Consider the following 22180-nt stretch of genomic DNA (forward strand, 5'->3'; position numbering starts at 1 on the left):
TCCCTTATTTTTTACACCCATTATTTCTTTCTAAAAAAATTTGATTACAAATTTGAGTTTAATCATTCTCGATAAAAACGTTTTCCAATTTTTTCGAACCGAGAATAAATTTAAAATATCGAAATAGTATAACGTTAATATTAATCATGTTTAAAGAACAATTTTCTCTCCATTAATCAAGATATATATATTATCCTTTATTTTCTACCCTCTTTCTAAAAAATTATTTCTTTCTAAAAAAATTGATTATAAATTTGCAGAATTGAGTTCAATGATTCTCGATAAAAACGTTTTTCGAATCGAGAATAAATTTAAAATATCGAAATAGTGAGATTATTAATCATGTTTAAAAAAACACAATTTTCTTTCGATTAATCAAGATACATATATGTATATATTATTCTTTATTTTCTATACCTATTATTTCTGTCTTAAAAAATTCATCATAAATTTGCAGAATTGAGTTCAATGATTCTCGATAAAAACGTTTCCCAATTTTTTCGAATCGAGAATAAATTTAAAATATCGAAATAGTGTAACGTTAATATTAATCATGTTTAAAGAACAATTTTCTCTCCATTAATCAAGATATATATATTATCCTTTATTTTCTACCCGTTATTTCTCTCTAAAAAAATTGGTTACAAATTTGAGTTTAATCATTCTCGATAAAAACATTTCCCCAATTTCTTTTCGTCCAACGTTTCATTCGAAAGCCTGGAGATTATTACGCACTCGATCGGCGCGCATCGGCGGCGGGTAAACATTGGATAATTAGTGGCGAGCGTGGATCGATCGCCCCTAAACAAAATTATAAACGGACATCGGTGTCTCTGATGGCGCGCCATCGTATCTTCTGCTCTCGCTTTAATCCTGCCCTAACAAATCGTTCCGCGTCGGATTACGACCAAGTGCATGATGAACAGGTAATAGCACGACGACCCCGAAGAATCTATCTAAAAGCGTCTGCCCTCTGTTCAAGTTTTATTCGAAAGATTTGCTTAAGAGAAATTGATCTATAAATAGACACATTATTACGTATACACACATTATTATATATAGACAATCTATATTATATATAGATTTATATATAGACAAATCTTTGGAATAAATGAGTGAGAGATTGGTAAATAAATAAAAAAAAAAATAAGTAAATAAATAAAATATGTATCATAGAATTGGTAAAAGTGAGAAATTTATTTATACGTTCACAAATGTATCCGATCGAAAAATTGGTTAAAAGCGCGGGGAGAAATTGATTTATAGAGAGATTAATGATAAATTTGTGCGTAGATGTGTCGGACAGTAGAGTAAATATGGAGAAATTGATTTATTCATTATTCGATGTGGAAACGTGTTAAATAAAAATGAAATAGAAATTGATGGAATTATTTTTTAACGTATAGAATAAAAGAAAGATGAATTGTTAAAAAGTGAAATTTTGATGGATATGAATCCTTTCGAGGTTAACGAATCTCTCTGAAAAAGGAAATGAAGGATATTTGAGTGCTAATACTAAGCCATTCAACGTATGGAAATTCGTTGGAAGGAATTTCGTTAATGTTAGTTTCTCTGTTGTTTGATGTTTCGTGTTTTCAGTTTTCCCTTTGACACTCGTTTAGACGTATCTAAGCGAGTTGTTGAGAAAGGGGTAATTTTCTAACGAGTCCAATTTAAATAATTTCCGCAAATTCCTTCTGAAGTAATATTATTAACGAAATTCTATGTAAATTGTACACGCAATTGAATATTTTATAGCCTACAATTTTGCGTGATTGATGAAACAACAAATTTTGAACCCATTTTTTATCAATTCTTTAAAATTTTTAATTCGCAAATTCATTTTGTTCGAACAGCACGGCGGATGATAAACGGACCGAGAATATCAAAGTAGATTATGAACGAACAACAAGTATATTTAATTCAATGTCAGGCTTTTAATGGGTTGGATGTTATAAGTACGATATAAATGGTGTAGAATTAATGCTATTACTTAAAATTGGATATCAATAGATCGTCGAAGCATTTTACGAATTACTGTTGTATATACTTATATATATATGTAAACTAAAAGAAATTAAATTACTCGAAGAAGAAAACGATGAACGAACGAAAAAGGCCCCTCTGCTCTGTTTATTATTTTTTTCCACGGTGAAATTTTAATTCTAATGAAATATCCACGAAAATGACCATGTAATAATTTCAATAATACCTTAATGTAATTATCATTATTAACTCACGTGTCCGATTCCGCGTAATCGGATTGAAAATTAATTAATACGCGATATATTGCTCACCATGTTATCAAATCGTATAATAAATCGATATAATTTCAAATTTTCCTCTGAAAATTTTCGAATAATTAATCGAGCTATCAATTTTTTTCAGATAAGCGAGCCATCGAGCTTTGAATATTTAAAGAAAAAAAAAAAATACTAAATATTCTTTAATTTTTCTAAAATAATTGTTAGATCAGATCAATCGTGAACAAATCATCGGATTCTCGATTTTCAAGTAAAATAAAAGAATAAATTGAATCATAATTTGTCTCGACTCTCATCCTTCTCGTCTTCGCTTTAATTTTCGGCCACTTTTCAGATTCCTACTTTTTTCAGATAAGCGAGCCATCGTTTCGAATATTTCAAAAAAAAAAAAAAGTACTAAATATTCTTTAATTTTTCTAAAATAATTGTTAGATCAGATCAATCGTGAACAAATCATCGGATTCTCGTTTTTCAAGTAAAATAAAAGAATAAAAATTGGATCATAATTTGTCTCAACTCTCATCCTTCTCTTCGCTTTAATTTTCGGCCACTTTTCAGATTCCCACTTTCTTCAGATAAGCGAGCCATCGTTTCGAATATTTAAAAAAAAAAAAATATTAAATATTCTTTAATTCTAAAATAATTGTTAGATCAGATCAATCGTGAACAAATCATATCGTTTTTTAAGTAAAATAAAAGAATAAAGATTGGATCATAATTTGTCTCAACTCTCATCCTTCTCGTCTTCGCTTTAATTTTCGGCCACTCGTGCGTATACGTATATATATACACAGCTGCAGAATAAACAGCGTGAAATCATGCACGAATCTTTGGCGAGGTTCTCGACGGAATCGTTAATACGACGCTTTAAATACAACGGCTTTTAATAAGACCACGGTGTCATTAACCTTCGCGATCCACTTAGCCACCAAACGTTCCTATTCTTCACCCACGATTCACCCTGTTTTTTTTTTTTTTTGTTCGAATTTTTCCAACTCTCATTGTTCACGTATCTCGAGTTTTTCCTTACTTACCTCGTTGAAATATTTTCAATAAATTCTTCCTGTTAGAATTTATTATTATTAACAACGATGCGAGCAAATGTTAGATTATTTAATATCGATATAAGCTTATTTTGTTAAATTTATATCCGTTTATGTTACGATTAAAATTGAAGTACATATATCGTATAAGATTTATTAGAATAATATACTTATCGTAGAAAGTTTATACACGTTTTTATTTATTACTGGGACAAACATTTCTTTTTTTTTTCTTATTCGTAAAAATACGCGAATCCTTACGAATTATTATTATACCCGGTGGTAACCAATCAATTTCTCGTTCCAGTATCCCGCACGATCTTTCAACGCGACAATAATAAACAAATTATTTTCTCCACTGATCAAAGAGAGGAGAGCCAGACACGATATTGCGAAAGTTTCTCTGAAAATGACGCTGTTTACGCGGCCCATAAATTAACGCAACAAACGTTGGCTGCTGACTCATCATGGCCGAATCCGCGACACATTGTCCCCGATACACCGTGCTTATTGCGTAACACACCGAGATCCGATTTGTATCTGATATGTAGCCACACGTTAATGTTGAATCGAAGTTCGATCGAAGAAGGAAAATCGAGAAAGAATCGAGAAAGGGGGGATACGTGTTTAGAGAGAAATCGAATGGTTGGAAGTTAATTGTCGTGTCGTGTACGAGAGAAGGTTATGTCCAGTGACGGGAAAATTTAATAGTTGAAGTGAAAATATCAACTGTAATATAAAACGAATAAAATTATTTGAGTATATTTTGATAAATTGAGTTTATTCGAGATTCTTACCTTTTAAAGTTAAACTTTTTCAACGAGTTTCAACGTTCAATCTCTGGTCGTGAGCGATGCGAAATAGATTAGGTTAGGTTCGCAATATTTGATTTCAATTCGAGAAGTACGCTCGTACGGTAGGTAAGGTAGAGTTTATGTTTGACTCTAATTTGAAAGATCATGGGCAATGATTGGGAAAGTTTGATAATTGGAGTCACGAGTAATAATTAATCTCGACGATTTATTCTTCAAAATATAATAATAATAATAATAATGATCGCAAATGAAAAGCGGATTTATGATATACGAATAAACGTTATCCGAGTATTTTAATAAGTGATTTTATTCGAGATATTCTTACCTTTTAAACTTACTCTTTCAACGAGTTTTAACTGTCCAAGTTCTGAGCGATGCGAAATAGATCGAGTTAGGTTAGGTTTGCAATATTTGATTTTAATTCGACGAAAAGTAGTACGCTCGGTAAGGTAGAGTTTATGTTCGACTCTAATTCGAAAGCAGTAAATATTTAATAGTTGAAGCCACCTTCGATAAATTTAATTTCGATAATTTATTGTTCGAATAATAATAATAATAATAATCGCAACTAACTAATAGTAACAAAGTGATCGAGGTTAAATATTATTTTTAAGTATTTTTAATAAAAATAATTACTTGTAGCAACCTTTATTCGAGATTTTCAACTTTCGAACGTTGGGTTAATGGCCAACTCTGCCGATCACATCGGGATATATCGGAAAATTGCGATATGCGTAAGGGCGTATTCCTCCCCGGATGAGCGTGGGCTGTTGTGAACTTAGAACTTAGGAAGGTTACGAAGATCGTGACGTCAGTGGGATGGAGCAATCCGGATTCTATATTTACGCGGGCTGGAAATGAAAGCGTGGAAACGCATAGTTGAAATTTGTGCGTGTAATTTAATTCTTTAACGATCCGATAAATCTTTTGGAAAAATGTGACGAAAGAGGCGTCAAAGTAAATACTCAAGTATATCTACTTGAGCTTTGGGGTTACATTTTTTTTTATCTTATATTTCTCAAACTATTGAAAATCTATCATCGAAGGTAATTTTGAAAGTTTTTACGATCTTCGAAATCGCTTCGCAACCAGTCGAAGGCATAATTCTTCTTTTAATGTCGGAAGAAAATCTTCGAATATCGTCTTTTATGCGAAAAATCACGGCAACATTAACCTTACGTTGCGGTTATTCTCTGTTTTCGTTGATTTTAAGAAGGAGAGAAATTTCGTCTTTTCTCTGCGAATAAATATGACCATGACGAATCGAATTAGCGAGGTTGCATTGAGCTCTTCCTGATGGGTCTGACGTCATATCCAAATTTAGCGCAGCTGGAAAACTCTCGAATACCAATTTTCGAGTGGAAAATTGCGACAATTCGGTCGTCTTGGATTGCAATCGATCGCTATTTCGAAGAATTTCGACGAAGCCTCGTTTCTTCCGTGATTCAAACATGTTCCAATTTAAAATCCTCTGAATACCAATTTTCCTATTTTAATAATAAGGCTACGAATAGTTTCTTTTTCTCGAGAGAAAGAAGTGAAAGTTTCGACAACGATAATTTTTATCTAATCTATACAGTTTTTGTTATAATATAAAAATAATTGTTTCGACACTTCTTTCTCTTGGAGATAAAAAATGCAATTCTTATTCCTTCGAAAAAGAAATTAATATTATCTGGATCACGATGCTCGAGTCATTTTCAAAGTGTCTTTATCACTTTTTGTTCACAATATTCCAGTATGAATTTAATTCATAATCAGTGAAATCGCAATTTGTTTTAAGTTGGCGCGATTATCAACGTGCATTTCCAGCCGCATAATTGCATTCTTTGGACGATGAAATTTCTGCAACGACTCCTCTGTCTTCGTGAATATGCAAATTTGACTGCGTACTTCATCCCAAGATGCTCAGAGGGAAAAACGCTGGTCACATTGTATTCCATTTGCAATATCCTTGAATCACAGCGTTTTAATTACTAGATCGAGAGAATTTTGTCTTATTCAAGCATCTCTTTCGATAATTGATAAGCAATGATAAGAAAAGAAAAGGATATAAAAGAGAAAGAGAAATAAATTGGAGAAAATTGTATTTGTGTTCTATTGTAAATTTTTTTTTTTTAAATTTGTCGCGATTGAGAAGATATTTCTTCGATCGAGTGTGTGGCAGGGGATATAATATAACGTTAGAGAAAGTTTCAAGTCGGGAAAGAAGAAACTTGGCTGTTGCTATTCGCCTTCGAAAGTTTGCAAAAGTTTCATTTCTTATTGCATTCTTCATTTCTTCACAAAAAAAAAAAAAAAAAAAAAAAAAAAAGAATAAATATCCTCTTCGCCTATTGAATATATCCCTTCGTTATCAATTTTACGCGAGATATGTGTTTCACAATTTAACGATTATTAACGTTATTATATGGCGTCTAGTTGGTTTTTTATTTTTCGATTTTAATTAAACGGGGTATAATAAACTTTAAAAAGGGAACGATAATTAAAAAAAAAAAGAGAGATAGAGAAGAGAGAGTTAATTATAAATTCTGTTGTCTTCTGAAAGTTGAATTACGTTATTTAATCATTCCTCGCTGCAAATTATGAATTGAATCTAATTATCCGGAAAACGGATAATTCGTTGATTAATTCGAATATAAGGATAATAGAGAGGAAATTATTTTATTATGAAATTTATCGGAATATATTGATCGTTAATTTTTTTTATTCCAAGAAGATGCATTTATCCCAAGACAAATCAGAAATTATATATTCGTTTATAATCTTTAGTTTTAAAGAAAGTGCTCCTCTTTCGTCCGAATTATCGACCCGAATTATCCAATAAATTTTTCGTCCCTCGACCAAAATCTCTCGTATCAAGCAAAATAAAGCGAAATAAAGTGTCCAATGGGAGAAAAAAATCGGGGCAGATGTCGAGTTTCGCGCGATAATTTTGCGGTGAAATCCGGATCGAGGCCAAGATGGCCACGACTCGTTGTCGAGGAAGATTCATTTGTATTGCAGGAAAAATAAAAGAGGGAACTGATGATCCCCTTACTTCCTCGAAAATTCTAATTTCTTTCCATCCTTCTCTCCGTCTTCCTTCACAATTATTCGCAGTTTAGTTATATATATTTCATCACAATTCCACGATGCGACTTACAATTCCAAATTTTTAATATACAATCATTATATAAATATTTATATAAATATTTAATAATTTTTAATATATAATTAATATACAATTTTTAATAAACAATATTAATATAATAGTTCAACGTTACTTAAAAAATCAGAGTATTACAATTACAAATTCGTAAATTTTTTTTTATTCGTAATAATTTTTAATATACAATTAATATACAACATTAATATAATAGTTCAACGTTGCTTAAAAAATCAGAGTATTACAATTACAAATTCGTAAATTTTTAATATATAATTATTATATAAATATTTATATAAATATTTAATAATTTTTAATATACAATTAATACACAATATTAATAGTTCAACATTACTTAAAAAATCAGAGTACTACAATTCCAAATTTCTAAATTTTTAATGTACAATATATCACGAATTAATAGTTCAACGTTACTTAAAATATCAGAGTACTACAATTTCAAATTTCTAAATTTTCAACATATCACGAATTAATAGTTTAATACCAATGACATTACTTGAAAGATCACTCAACGAACTCATCTGCTGAAAATTAACCTCCTCCTTTCACGGTTCCAAATTTCTAAATTTTTAACAATATATCAACAATATATCATGAATTAATAGTTCAACGTTACTTAAAAAATCAGAGTCCTACAATTCCAAATTCGTAAATTTTTAACGTACAATATATCACGAATTAATATTTTAATACCAATTACTTGAAAGATCACTCAATGAACTTGTCTGCTGAAAATTAACCTCCTCCTTTCCAAATTTCTAAATTTTCAACGTACAATATATCACGAATTAATAGTTCAAAACCAATGAAGTTACTTGAAAGATCGCTCAACGAACTTGTCTGTTGAAAATTAACCTCCTCCTTTCACGGTTGAAAGTTGGTCACCCTGATGGAGGATCTTGAAGGGAGGGAAGATGTGTTTGTGTGTGTGTGTGGAAATGGACGAGAAACGGGCGCGTCGGTTTCCAGGAAGGTGTGTAAAAAAGAAAAGTGCAGGAACAGGCGGGGCAGAAATAGCGGTGGTTAATTTTGCACCGGTCCAAGTTATAAACGTACATCATACAGCCTCCGCGTCTGTTCAACGTCTGTCCTCCTCCTTTCTCCCTTCCTTTCTTCCTTTCTTCCTTTCTTTCGCTCCTCGCTCGCTCGACACCATCACCCCTCCCCTTCGCCCTTATTCTAGCAATCTAAACGTCCGTTCGAGTTTTACGAGACTTGAAACTTATTCCTCTCCAAAAGTTTCCTCTTTCAGTCGGTAGTTCTCTTCATCGCTGCTGTCTTAATTATGAAATTCAGAGAGAAGGCAGGGAAGGGAGAGGATTTGGCAAACGACCGGTTAGGAAGAGATAGTTTATCAGTTTTATTCGATCGTTGGAAGAACACTTTCTTTTTTTTTTTATCTTCCACGTGATTCTCTACGTTCTTTTTAAACCTGTATTCTTCTTCGTTACAAGAGATCGCATACGAAAGAATTGGACATTTAAAAGTAAAATGTAAAAGTAATAATTTTGAAAATTTTTTTGAGGTATATAAAATTAAAATTATAAAATAACAAAGAAAAAAATATCGTCTTGTTTCGCTTCATCTTTAGAGAGAAACATTGCTCCAATTTTTTGAAGGAAACAAATTAATAATAGCTCAAATTAATAATCCCAGTGTGCTCGATCCGTCGATACAATCACCGGAAGTTGCGGCCATGGAATAGATATTTAGAGACGTAGGATTTATTTGCAGTGGTTCCTCCTTCCCCTCCTCCCTTTTTTCCCTCGTCCTTGCCGCAGAAGGGGTCGAAGGAAAAACAAATGAGGCAGCAAATCAAAAGGGGTTCCTTCCTTCCACCCCTTTTCCTCGCCAATACCTCATTTCCCTTTGGATGATCCCTCTTTTAACCGCGCTCTTTGAACTGCTTTGTCGCTCATCTTTCTTTTTTTTTTTTTTTTTTTTTCCTCCCCCCTCTTTGTTTCAGACGTACCCAGCGAGCAATCCGTTTTCGTCATGCTGAACGGCGAGGAGAGCGAGCTCAGATTCCTCAACATCTCGAACCCGAAGGTGAGCTGCTTCCTCCTCAATGTTTTTTTTTTATATTTTATATTTTAGATCGCATGGAATAATCGGGCAATAATTTGAAAATTTTCATCTTCAAACGTATGAAAAAATAATTGTTCGTAATGTGTATACGTTAAAATTTTAAATTCTCTTTTTAAAACGTGGATTAATTTCGAGTTGAGAAATTTTTCAAGAAGTATTTTTTAAATTTCAATTTTATGATAATTTAAGTAAAATTATAGTTAATAGAGAATTCTGAAACAATAAATGAAAGTTTTATTCGGAAATTAATTTTAGTAAAGATAAAAAATGAGTACCAGCTATAGCGATTAAATTTGATTTATAAATTAATTTTTTCTAATATGGATTTAAATTGTAAATATTTATAATTAAATTTATTGATTTTAGGTGAAATTTAGAATTAATTTATAATAATTATTAATAATTTTTTTTGTCATTCAAAAATTTAGTTAATTAAATCGTTAAGTTTCTTGTCCTTTTTTTTCTTGGAAATTAAAGTTAAGTGATTAACTCGAATGTATACGAAAAGTAGAAAACTGGAAGAAAATAATTTTATCCAGTTTAATCCATTGTTAGATTCAATTTTTATTTCTCGTGGGATTTAGAATCATTGCTGATATTTTTCTTAATTTTATAATTTTTTCTTTCCTTTCTTTCCACGAATCTTAAATTATTATGAAATTTAAATTCTGGAATAATATAAGCGAGAGAAATATTTTTAACGGGTTAGTCGTGAAAATGTAGAATGTATTGGTTATGACTCATAATATATGTAGATAATTGATCCTCGTGATTTTTCTGTTTTCCATTGTTCACCGTTTGTTTTTTTCCATTCATTCAGGTGTTGATTTAATATACCTCGTGCCATAATATTGACAAGGGAGAATTTTCGTTGTAGAATCGATCAATGAGATAATTGAAAATAATAAATATCATTGTTTCAACTTTATATAATAAAATCTATATGAAATATTCGTAATATAAATATTTATTTGTATAAGGAAAAATATGAAATTGCATTGGAAAAGAAGTAGCGATGGATTTAATGCGTGATTTCTGATTATGAACAAACCAATCTCGTATTCTAAGCTAGTTACTCTTCCCTGCTAAAAGTGTCCTTTCATATTTCTGTTTCAAAAAGACGGAATTGGAGAAGAATCTGGATGCCTTTGTCATTATGTATTCCGTGATTGATAAGGCATCCTTTCAGAGAGCGGAAGAATACCTGGAACGTCTCCACGACCAGGATTTCCATCGAGGAAAATCGACTATATTGGTCGGTAACAAAGTGGATCTGGTTCGATCAAGGGTAGTCTCTTCCCAAGGTTGGTACATTTATTATTACGACTCTAAAAAATTCCCAAAGTGGTTTTCCACGAGATCTCTGACACGTAACGCGACAAAGGCGAACGCTTTGCTCGTTTATATTACTTTAAAGATTTTTTCGAAACGCGATATTAATATTCCACAAACGCGAAAAACCGTTTCAGCAATTTAAATCCCAATTTTACACTCCTTTCTTTCCTTTATATCTCAAAAAAGGAAACGTCATCTTTTTACCTCGCTTCAAATACGATTTTACAAACTTAAGTTTCTCAATAAAGAATTCCATAAAATTTCCAACGATCCTCTCGAAACTCGCAACAATTCCTTTCACATCTCGCAAATTAACTTCCTATTCCTCCTATTCTCATTCACGTCCACGCACGCTCCATAAATCGTGCCACCCTCCCCTTTATAACTTTACGTAATTTCGCAAAACTTCGATAATAATGTCTCGAATATAACGCAGAAATAGTAGAGAAAAATATACCGATCCGTCGGAATTGGAAATCCATCTCTTCCCTTTTCCTCTATTCTTAACCCCAACCCCTTTTTCCATCCTCCTTTTCAATCGGCCTTGGTCTCCCCTTTTATAAATACACGCTCTCTTCTTCCTCCCTTTTTTCTTGTCTCTCTAATCCTTTCGCTCGTGATGCAGATGGCAAGTGCATGGCGTGCACCTATCGGGTGAAGTTCATCGAGGTCTCGGTCGGGATCAACCACAACGTGGACCATCTGCTGGTCGGCATCCTGAATCAGATCCGTCTGAAGAACAGCAGCAACGTGTCGGAGAATCGGGGCGGAAACGGAACCAGCAACGAGGGTGGCGGCGGCCACTGGTACAAGTCGAGGGGTGTGGTTCGAGCGAGCATGAAGGCCAGACAGATGTTGACGTGGCTGTTCGGCAAGGAGGACAGCAAGTTCAAGAACTGCGAGAACCTTCACGTCCTCTAAGGATCGATCTACTCGATTCTTTCTTTCTCTCTCTCTCTCTTTTTCTTTTTTTTTAATTCGTGGTCGTACCTGAGGACGTAGAGTTGTAAGATCGGTCTACCAACGATATCATCATCATCCTCGAAGATATGCTTGATATACTTCCAGAAAGAAAATGCAAACGAAATCTCGTTTGCTTGCCAGGGATCGGTATGATTGGAATTTGATCCGGTGGAAGAGGGAGGGTGAGATTGAATTTCGTTCAAAGGGGGTGGTAGTAGGGTAGCAGTCGGATGGCCAATTTGATTATTAAATATTCATGGAGAGGATGTTCCTTTTGTTTCGTGGGCAGACTTGGTGAGAGAAAAACAATTCCATGCTTATATTTCTTTTATTTCGAATGGAGAAATTTTTAGATTGTTCAAGGATTTGAAATTAATAATGTCTGGATTTTTATTTCGAATCGAATTGAAAATTGAAAATATTTGGTTTGAGAAACTTGTTATGGCGTGTTGTAAATAATAAGATTGTTAATAAGTATGCGTAAATATGATACAGAATTTTTTTTCATATTTTTCGAAGTTAATTTTGTCTTCTTTTGTTGTTACGAATTCGACAAATTGGCCATTCAATAATCTGGTTTGAAAATCTGGAAAATATCTGGAGTGCGATCAAAGTGCCAATTAGATCAAACGAACGTTTGTTTCTCGATGATTAATTTTTAATTAATGTTAGCTTTTTAATAACTTCCATCGAGGATTCGCCCGATACCTCGATCGTAATATCTATAAGAATAAGTTTGTCAAGTCGCCTGTGTTGTTGGTATTCGTTATAAGCATACGCAAGACAAATATTTACATGTTTGGTGGTTTCTTCGAGGCAAAATTTAATGTACACACGATTTGATTAATCCTTTGAATAATTCTTTTATTTGTACATTCTTATTATTATTACTAGAAAGTCACTTCCTTCGTAAAATATTCATTTATATTTCTACGTTTGACAAACGTGAGAATTGCGAATTGCGAAAATTGTGAAAATAAGAAAGAATAATGGGTAAATGTAAATTATTTAATTATTGCCCGGTCATTTCTTTTGTATTCGATTTCAATGAAAAATTACAATTTCAATAATGGCTATTCTGGTAGGCCAGAAGAAATCTGAAAGAGGCGAGAATCGAAAGAAAAGTAGTTGAAGGATTAATCGAAAGGAGGAACCCTTCTGTAAGAAAAAAGATTAAAAAAATATATATATATATATATCTATAAGGGAGAAGACGAGAAGGAGTTGAAATCTAGTCGATACGAAAGAATTTAAATTGGACCATGGCATGAATTAGCGGCCAATAATGTTAACTGTCGTTACTTGTACAATAAGACCAATCTAATCTTCTTAATCCGAATTGTATATACTGATAAGTTTAACGATAACAGATCTGTGTATCTATATAAGAGGAAAGGGAAGAAAAAGATGAGAAGAAGGACAAAAAAAAAATGGGAAAGGAGAAGTTAGATACGTGTGTTATATTATTATAAATATAAAAATAAAAATGCACTCCCTTTTAGAAGACTCAGGACACTTTTTCTTATTTAATTTTTTGATATTCCATATGAATCATGAATTTTAATAAAAGTATCAAAATATTGATTGATCGAATAGAGATTTTTATGATACAATGTGAATATGAATTGTAATTTTCTCTTAAAAACGATGTACTAACTGATAAAAAGCTCGACGTTGATAATGACAGATGCAATAAATGTCCAAAGACTTTTAAGCGGGAGTGTATATGTCTACACGCATATACATATAATTATATTCCTAATGTACGATCAAGCATAAGTCTACGTTAGTTTTGTGTAGATGTATCGTTAAACGATTGACGTGTTGCTGTATTGCGTGTTTTCCTTAAAAAAGAACGGGTACTATAAAGAATATTCCTTTTTTTCGGGAGACATTTTACTAAGAAAAAGAACATATGTACACATATGCGCGCACACATATATATATAAATTATATATACACATATATTATCCATTGTCTATTTTCTGCGATCTCTACGCCTATATATATCCGAATTACATATGTATAAATATATATATATATACGTATATATAGGGTGTCAGGAAAAAAGATGGTTCAAGAATCTACTCGTGTAATTTTACTAATCAACTCTTTTGGAAAAAAACAACAACTTTTTGTTATTATTATTATTATTAATTTTATTTATTGTACGCCATCTTTTGTAAATAGCTACATATGATAAAATAATAAAATTCTTTTGTGTACATAGTTCTTCATAATTTTTCATTTTTTATCCTTTGTTATGTTACTTTCTGTTTTTTCTCTTTCTTTTCTCTTATTTTTTTTTTAAATTAAAAGTAAATTAAATACATCAGCATTCTTGAACCAGATTTCTTGAACACTTTATGTATCTAAAACAGTGTTGTAACAAGTATAGTTCGAGCGGGATATCCATCTCAGGGGCCAAGCTGCAAGGCTGTAGAATAAAAAGAAAATAGAAACGAAGTGGTTCATACGTTTAAATAAAAATTGAAACAATTTATAACCTATTCTAAGAAATGTGTAACATTGGAAACAATCGAGAAACAATAACAAGTGATATTAATTCATAAAAAAAAAGAAAAGTAGTTATAGGGAACAATATTACATTTTCTAAAAATGATTTAAAGTGTAATTAAATCGTGTTTCGAAACGAGATATTAAAAATTTTACTACGTGTTATAATATTAAATGTGCTATGCAATCGTTTCAAAGTGAAATTAGTGAAGTCAATGAGATTTCAAGTTTGGTTAATTTAACAGATGGAAAATATTAGGTTAGAAAAAGACAAACTTTCGAGTCGACGAAAATTTGGATGAAATTCGAGATATTAAGTTTGACAAGAACGAGTAAAAGAAATTCTTATCTTAATAATTCATAATCTTCTTCCATCTAAGAAGAATAATTTGAAATGAAAAATAAATTTGATGATTAATTTTTTATTATCCGAGTAATTGAACTCGCGAACGAAAGATTGTGAAAATCAATAGCAATATAATCGTAAATCTTGAAAGTAGAATAAGAATCAAATTGAATGTGAAATTAAATCAAAATAAAAATCAAAGGAAATTATGTGATATAAGAAATATTATATATCCTCACAGATCGCGAGGCTATCTTCTTACAGCACTGTAAAAAAAAAAAAAAAAAAAAAAGAAATTAAAAGCAAGAATGGCGAAAGAAAAAAGAGAAGAACGTAAAATTAAAAACGAAAAAAGTTGTAAATTTAAATGAAAATTATTCCTTTGTCGATAAACTTTGTTCGAAAATGGCGACATTGTTATCGACCGTTTAATTTCCGTTTAATATCAATTGCGAAACGAACCAAAGTATTGTCGGTTTGCATCATCGTTGCTAGTATTTTTGAATTAATTTAATTAAAAAAAAAAAAAAGGAACCAAAAGATCGAATTCTATAGAAGCATGACTCGAACAAGGATGAAGAGAGAGAGAGAGAGAGAGAGAGAGGAAAAGAAAAAGGAATTCTTATCAAGTGCCTTTGTGTATTTTTGTAATTTAAGCTAAAAACTACTCGATGTAAGTCTTAACTCAAAAAAAAAAAAAAAAAAAAAAAATGTAACCATGAAAAGTTATATCGATGCAAACGCATGCTCTTACTAGTTTTTGATAATTCGTTGTAAATCATACCGTGCTTATAAACTTTATATCTATTCTTTTTTTTTTATCTATTTCTTCATTTCCACGATCGAACCTCCATAACTCTCGAAAACTCGAGATTATAATTTCCATTTCTTTTAAAAAAATCTTTACAAAAAAGAGCATGAATCTGTCCATTTTAATTGAAATTATACTCCGCTACTCTCTCTAGATTGCATGGATAACGAGGCTATGGGATAATTTTCCCGTAAAAAAAAAAAAAAATATGAAAGCATTCTCATGAACATTCTTTGAGATTCGAGTTACGAGGATCGACCGTAGTAGACACCTCTCCTTATTTTCTTCGTTTCCACATTTTTTTCCTTATAATTTCCCTTCTTCTTTTTCGTTTCAATATTCGAGCGAATATGGATAATCAAATCGAAGAGAAACCTGTAAATCCATCTTTCTTGTCAACAAATTCGATGAACGACTAATTTAAACGAAAAATAAGTGAAAATAAAAAACGTCTCTTGTTCGGAAATATACGAATCTCGTTTGGACGAATATCCACTTTCAATTACGATACGATCATCGATGTCTACCGATTAATTACTGTTCCCAAGGCGAAATTCGAATTCGATGTTACTGTTTAAAAGAAAAACGGTATGAAAACGTTATCATCGTCGTTCGTTCTTCTTTGCGCGAGTGGTTGTGCGTGATTCGTGACAATACTGCCAATTCTTCGGCCAATAGGGGATTTATCGAACGACTCGTTTTACGAACGAGACAAGGAAGGAAAAGGCAACGGAGAGAAGAGAAAGAACCAATGAGAATTCTTCTGGACTCGTATGTGCGGTGTATTTTAATGTAAGGCAACACGCGTCATCCAATGGGTTAACGAATGCCTTTAATCCCAAGGGATTATTGTGTAATTGGGTGATAATAAAGAAGTGACATTCGAATTGTGTGATCGTTTGTATTTTTTTCCTCTCGCTTTCGTTTTCTCCGCGTTTTTTTTTCTTTTTTTAACTAGTTACTTTCGAGTTTAAAGCGAGATCCCTTTTTTTTCTCTCGTTGCTATTTATATCTTTTTTTATTTTTGCTTTGATAAAAATTCAAAAAGATACGATCCATGCGATATCACTTTTTCTTTCTCTCTCAGAACAATTAGGAATATTTCATCTTTTCATACTTTTTAATTCCACTTAATTTCCCAATATCTATTAATTTCTATTAATTTTCTCTTCCTTGTTTTTTTTGTTGTATACAAGAACTATACGTGGATTCTTTCTAATGTTTAATTCGACGACAAAAAGCGTTATTTCCAATTCAAGAAATTTTCCACTGTCTCGATTAATTTTTCCATTCTTTTCTTTATCGCTTTTATCTTCTTTTTCGTCGCATTGGAAATTTTACGATTCTCCGTGCGCCCGCATAAGAATAGTAAAACAAAATGAAAGTTTCAAATCGATCTCGGCCTCTGTCTCTGATTTTAGATCGAAGAGGGAGCCGTGAACTTTTTCGATAAGTAATGCACACGGTTCCGCGCTCAAACGAAGACCTGTACTTTTTCAATGTTAATACCGTCGTAAATCTCGTTGGGGATGCTCGGTTGATAAATAATCCGGCGGCCCGAACGCATGCGCCCTGGCCATCGATTATTTTGATTGGTGCCAGATATTACCAGGCTCCAGTTTGTGGCAGTTTGCCACAAAGGAAAACGAATCTCGAATTCCCTGTAACCTCGAGCGCTCGGATAAACGATAACAAACGATACACACCGTCAAAAATTTCGAGGAGTGAAAGATGTTACTTACGTTGGATAAAATTGCGGGAAAAATTGCGAGGAAGTGACAACAATAGCGAATACGGATGGAAATTTCGATGGAAATTTCGAATTGAAAATTCATGGTCAGTTTGACATGCGTGAAGGGAGGAATTTTTGAACTTTTCTTGTATATAGGGTGTATAAATATGAAACGAATTGGATTGAATCAAATTTTTGATTTGAAAGGCAAATTTTAACAGACTTTTAAAAGAATAACGGAGAAACTTTTTTAGAGAAAAAAAGATCTTTAGCATAATGGAATCTTTTTTTTTTTTTTTGAAAAATTCTCTCTAGAGAATTTATTCGATTAGCCATTTCCTCTTGAAAAAGAAAACTTGTTAATATTCTTTTTCGTATATTGAGTCAAAGATTTTCATTCTTTTAGCACTTCAAGTGTAAAATAGGAAATGCAGCGAGGTATTTTAAATTTTTTGATAAACGAAAAAAATCATAATAAAAACGAGCTTGAGAAGGTAAAAAAGTTGATTAAAGAAAAAAAAAAAAACAAAGTACGGTAAGAAATAATGCAAAAGGAAAGTAAATATTTTTTTTTTTACTTGTCATTATTTTCCTTCCTCCTCTGACTAAAAACGAAAAACTTTTTCCACAAAATACGTTTCATTTCTCTTGCGTATACACCCTCGCGTATGCACATATTTCCCTCCCCTCTATTTACCCACGCGGTATTTGCCAAAACATTCAAACCCGATCCCTCCCTTGTTTATTCCTGGATTCGTTTATTTCCACAGAGTTCCCTTCAAATTATTATCCAGCGAGTATCGTCCAATTTTTCGGTCCAAAAAATCATTCACCGTGGATAAATTCGATCCTTAAGAAGAATCATGACTACCACCACGAAACCGACCAGCTGCAAAGAGGCGATTCGAATGTGGGAGGAAGAGAATAAACAAGATGCTTCGACCGCGAAGGAAATGATCCTCAGCTTTCGATGGCCTCCCATAGAAAAAATGGACAATTCTTTGGCGGTTTTGGTCAATTGTGAAAAACTCTCCCTCTCGACGAATATGATCGAAAAGATTGCGGGTAAAAAACGTTTTCTCTTTATTTTTATCGTGTTACTGCTTATTCTTTAAATTTTTCAAAATTATTTTCGAATAATTTTTATTTATATTTATTTATTTTTTTTGTTTAATCACAATACACACGTCTCCGTTTAAAGTTTAAATTCGAAGAATTTAGCGATTGTTGTTTCGAATAATTCGAATTTACGATCGAGAATAATGAAATTGACCGGGCAAATAATTTCACGTAAATGGAATTACGCCGTGGGTTACGAGAAATGGATCGTAGCTACTGGTCGACCTCCTTAATTGACGTTTAATTACATCACGATTAATACGATTCGATCGAACGAAAATTCGATTACAAATCTTTCTAAACATTGTGCAAACATCTCTTTCGAAACATTTCTTAGATTATATATTTCGAAATCTCATTTTCTGATTAAAATCATTTTTACAAGAGTTTCGTAATTGTCCTTTGAATTAAGAGATTCGATCCTTATCAATTTTTGTCTTCGTCCTTTAACTAGCTTTAAATTTTAATAAAATTAGCGAAATTCGATTGAAAGTTCAATCAATTAAAATTTTCAGTTCAGAATGAAAATGAAATTCAAAAAATTGTTAAAATAGGAATCGGAACGTTGAAGAATCTGAAGATCCTCGCCTTAGGCCGTAATCTGATCAAATCGTTCGCTGGATTGGAGCCATTGGGCGATACACTGGAGGAACTATGGATTTCGTATAACCTGATCGAGAAAATGAAGGGAATCAACGCGATGAAAAATTTGCGCGTCCTCTACATGTCGAATAATCTGGTCAAAGATTGGCACGAGTTCAATAGACTTCAGGAGCTCACGAATCTTCGTGATTTACTTTTTGTTGGAAATCCATTGTACGAGAATCTCGAGGTAATTTCATTTTTGATGGAACAAGAATTTATAGGTTATGTTCAAAAGAATACAAATCTTTCTGTTCGGTTGAAGAAGATTGAAGAAAAATTTACAACGATACTTGATTTAATTTTCAGGTTGAAATCTGGAAATCAGAAGTAGCTAAACGTCTGCCAATGTTAGAAAAATTAGACGGTGAATTGATCATACGAACAGAGGAAAACGAGGCTTTGTTGCATCTTGACAGTCCTGTGCAAATATGAGGACTAATGAATTGTTTGTAATGTATATTTTTTTTGATTAATATTTATATATATTTTATCATAATTTATTTGATAAGCTATTTATTTATATATTTCTCGTCTGTTTGTTTTTTCTATTATTTTTATTTTTACGATTTTAATTTTGTATGCATTTTGTATATGTATAAAATTGTAAAATAAATATATTTTTATAAAATCTATCTCCGTTGTAAATAATTCAATTATTCTTTGAGATAAAAAAATATGAAAAAAAAGTAAAAAAGAAACACATTTCCTTTTCTTTCGTATAATACGAAAGAGAAATATTCCTATGATACAAAATAGAAATGAATCGAGCAAAGAAAGGTTATAAGTGAGACACAGCGATAATTTCGTACATTTATATTAATTTATTCGTCTTACGATACAAGACAAATCGTACATACGTTTTTGGTGATTGTAAAAGGTTGAAAAAAGCAAATAGAGTTCGATTGGATTCGATGCACGAGATAATACCGAGGATCGGACAGACGACATTTTGAGAGATCATCTTCTTCTTTCTCATTTTTATCATATACTTTTATATATATATATATATATATTTTTTCTTTCTTAAATTCATTTTCACATATTTCTTTTCTTATCCTCTTATATTTTTCGAAGGCGTTCGCGAGATACGAAGATGTCTTGTCGATCTTCTCCTCAAGTTTCTCATTTTTCTTTTTTTTTTTATTCGTTTCTTATTATTTTTTTTTATTTTTTTTTTAATTATTATTATTATTATTATTCTCGCGTGTGTACGTACGTACGTGTGTATGTAGACGCAAACGAGACGCGCGTGAATAAATGGTGCAATAGAAAAATTGACGAGTGTGCGTTTTGTCGTTCATATTTCCCCATACTGAGTGTTCTAGCTACTTTTTGGTCGCCAATCGATCGTTGTCCGCTCTAATTTCCCTAGATCTATCCCCACCACTTACTCTTACTATCTTTCTCATCTTTTTCAAAGGATTGACTGACTGACTGACTGACTAACTAACTAACGATCGAGATTCGAGAAAAAGTTCGATAAGAGGTGGAACTCTTTCGCTCTCTGCGCTTTGTTCTCCGATGTCTTTGATTACTCGTCCAATTTCGTCGAATCGATCGATTCGATTTAGAGACACGAAACGCGGCGTGTCGAGAGGAGTTTATTAGGAAAACAGATGTATAGAAAGATTTCAGATTGTACGAGCAAAATCAAACACCGCGATCCCCGACACAGGGACACAGATATACGCAAGGGGTGTGTGTGTGTGTGTGTACAGACACTTTCGCTGGTATTTCTTAATTATTCGATTAAATTCATTATACATATGCGTGTAACGTGTGTGTATGTGTGGTTTATCCGCGTACATCCTTACGTACACATGCAACACGGGCACAAGATCATCGTTCATCTACGAATTTTCATCTGTCTCTCTTTTTTTTTTTCTTTCTTTTCTGAATTCCATTCTCATTTTTTTTTATTCGTTTATTTTTTTTTTTTTTTTTTTTAGATTGATTATTTCAACCCGTTTCGATTTCGTAAACGTCGGTCGAAATCCGTCGTGCGAGATTTGACGAAAGAATCCGAACTCTCGCGCGTGTGCACGAAGGGACGCGCATTACAACTTCGAGAAATGTTTTTCGAAATATGTATCTCGTGAGATCAATGATCGATCGTCGTTAACACGATCCATCGATAAGATTTTTTTTCTTCCAGGTTTATCTTGAACGGGTAACAAGGTGACACTTTTCCTTAAACATTTACGTTTACTTTTTTTTTTTGCTCTCCCTACGTTTACACGTGCGCGAGATCACGGACGAAGGTATCGGTGAGGATTATATTGGTTCGAGAAGTGAGAAACGACGCAGTGGAAAGATAGAAAGAGACATTAGCCAATGATGAGTAAGAAAAATATCGTATATCGACTCTCTGTGGGATTGATTTGTAATCGTCGAGGCGATGCGAATCGGCGATGAATATTTCGTTACTTTAATACATAGTGTGTACATATATTTATTCAATTACATAAATCAATTCATCGTTTTCTCGTTTATTTATCGGTAATTTAAAGGGAGCAAGGAGACACTTTCTTTCGATTCTCGATGGACGAATATCGAGATTCGAAACAAAATCTCGTGCTCGCCTCCCCTGTTTTTATCTTTCGCTTATCTCGAAAAAAAAAAAAGAGTCTGTTTTTCGAAACAGACTCCTCCTATGTGTCATGGCCGTTTAGCATTGCTTCGAGTTTCGACGGTCTCGACGATAGTATTTTTGTTTCTTTTTTTTTTCTTTTTTTCTTTTTTTTTTTTAACATTTATCCTTAGATACATCACGCTGACAAATTTAAACGATTTTTTTTTTTTAACAATATTTTTCTTCCTTTTTATACGTTCTTTTTGCGATCGGATTTTTTTTTTTTTCTTGTCGACACAAAAATAGTTCTGATAATATACATATGCTCTCTCTTTTCTTTTTTATATATTCTCTCTGTTTTTCCTTCCGTTTATTTAAATTTTCTTTAGTTACCAACACCGATTATATTCAACACGATTTACACTGAGACGAGTTTCAAGGCTGAAACACCTCGAAAGAGGGAAAGAGAGTCGACGAGCTTTCCGCGGGGATGGATTTTGATTTTTCTCCTTTAGCTTTTTTTTCGTTTTTCATTTTCTCCCTCCTTCCAATTTCTTTTTTGATTGATCGAAATTTTTAACATCGCTGCTTAATAATCGAAATTTTCCTTTTTCCGCGGTGCTCTCTTGTTTCCTTTTCTCGTTCACCCCTTTTTACGTCGAGGCGAATCGTTGCTTCTGCTTCTTCACGAAGTCGAGGGCCATCTTATCGCCGACTCTCGTCTCCAGAATCTGGAGAATCGGATGATCTGGAAATATAAA

At 32.5% G+C, this 22180-nt stretch overlaps 3 protein-coding genes across 8 annotated transcripts in view; 2 read left to right on the plus strand and 1 right to left on the minus strand.

Annotated features, from left to right (window-relative positions):
- LOC100576948 (GTP-binding protein RAD-like) overlaps positions 1-15558 on the plus strand; it is a 64647-nt gene extending 49089 nt beyond the window's left edge. Inside the window, exons 5-7 of the mRNA XM_026441660.1 lie at positions 9258-9340; positions 10500-10683; positions 11340-15558. Coding sequence (XP_026297445.1) covers positions 9258-9340; positions 10500-10683; positions 11340-11635 — 563 coding nt within the window. The 3' untranslated portion in view covers positions 11636-15558. The remainder of the gene's footprint in view (positions 1-9257; positions 9341-10499; positions 10684-11339) is intronic.
- A 1174-nt stretch (positions 15559-16732) lies between these two features.
- Positions 16733-19290, plus strand: LOC411197 (dynein light chain 1, axonemal). Its single transcript, XM_006568274.3, has 4 exons — positions 16733-17187; positions 17854-18148; positions 18757-19034; positions 19154-19290. Exons 2-4 carry the CDS (start codon positions 17947-17949, stop codon positions 19277-19279), a joined length of 606 nt encoding a protein of 201 aa, XP_006568337.1. The 5' UTR covers positions 16733-17187; positions 17854-17946; the 3' UTR covers positions 19280-19290.
- Positions 19291-19879: 589 nt separating this feature from the next.
- Positions 19880-22180, minus strand: part of LOC408914 (BAI1-associated protein 3) — a 124688-nt gene continuing 122387 nt past the window's right edge. For 5 of the 6 annotated variants that reach the window (XM_026441775.1, XM_026441771.1, XM_026441776.1 and 2 more), the window contains one exon: positions 19880-22167. In XM_026441775.1, coding sequence (XP_026297560.1) covers positions 22073-22167 — 95 coding nt within the window. In that variant the 3' untranslated portion in view covers positions 19880-22072. The remainder of the gene's footprint in view (positions 22168-22180) is intronic. The other variant, XM_026441772.1, reaches the window with a different exon arrangement.

The sequence above is a fragment of the Apis mellifera genome, linkage group LG7 (assembly GCF_003254395.2).
Source record: "Apis mellifera strain DH4 linkage group LG7, Amel_HAv3.1, whole genome shotgun sequence".
Taxonomy (NCBI): Eukaryota; Metazoa; Arthropoda; class Insecta; order Hymenoptera; family Apidae; genus Apis; species Apis mellifera.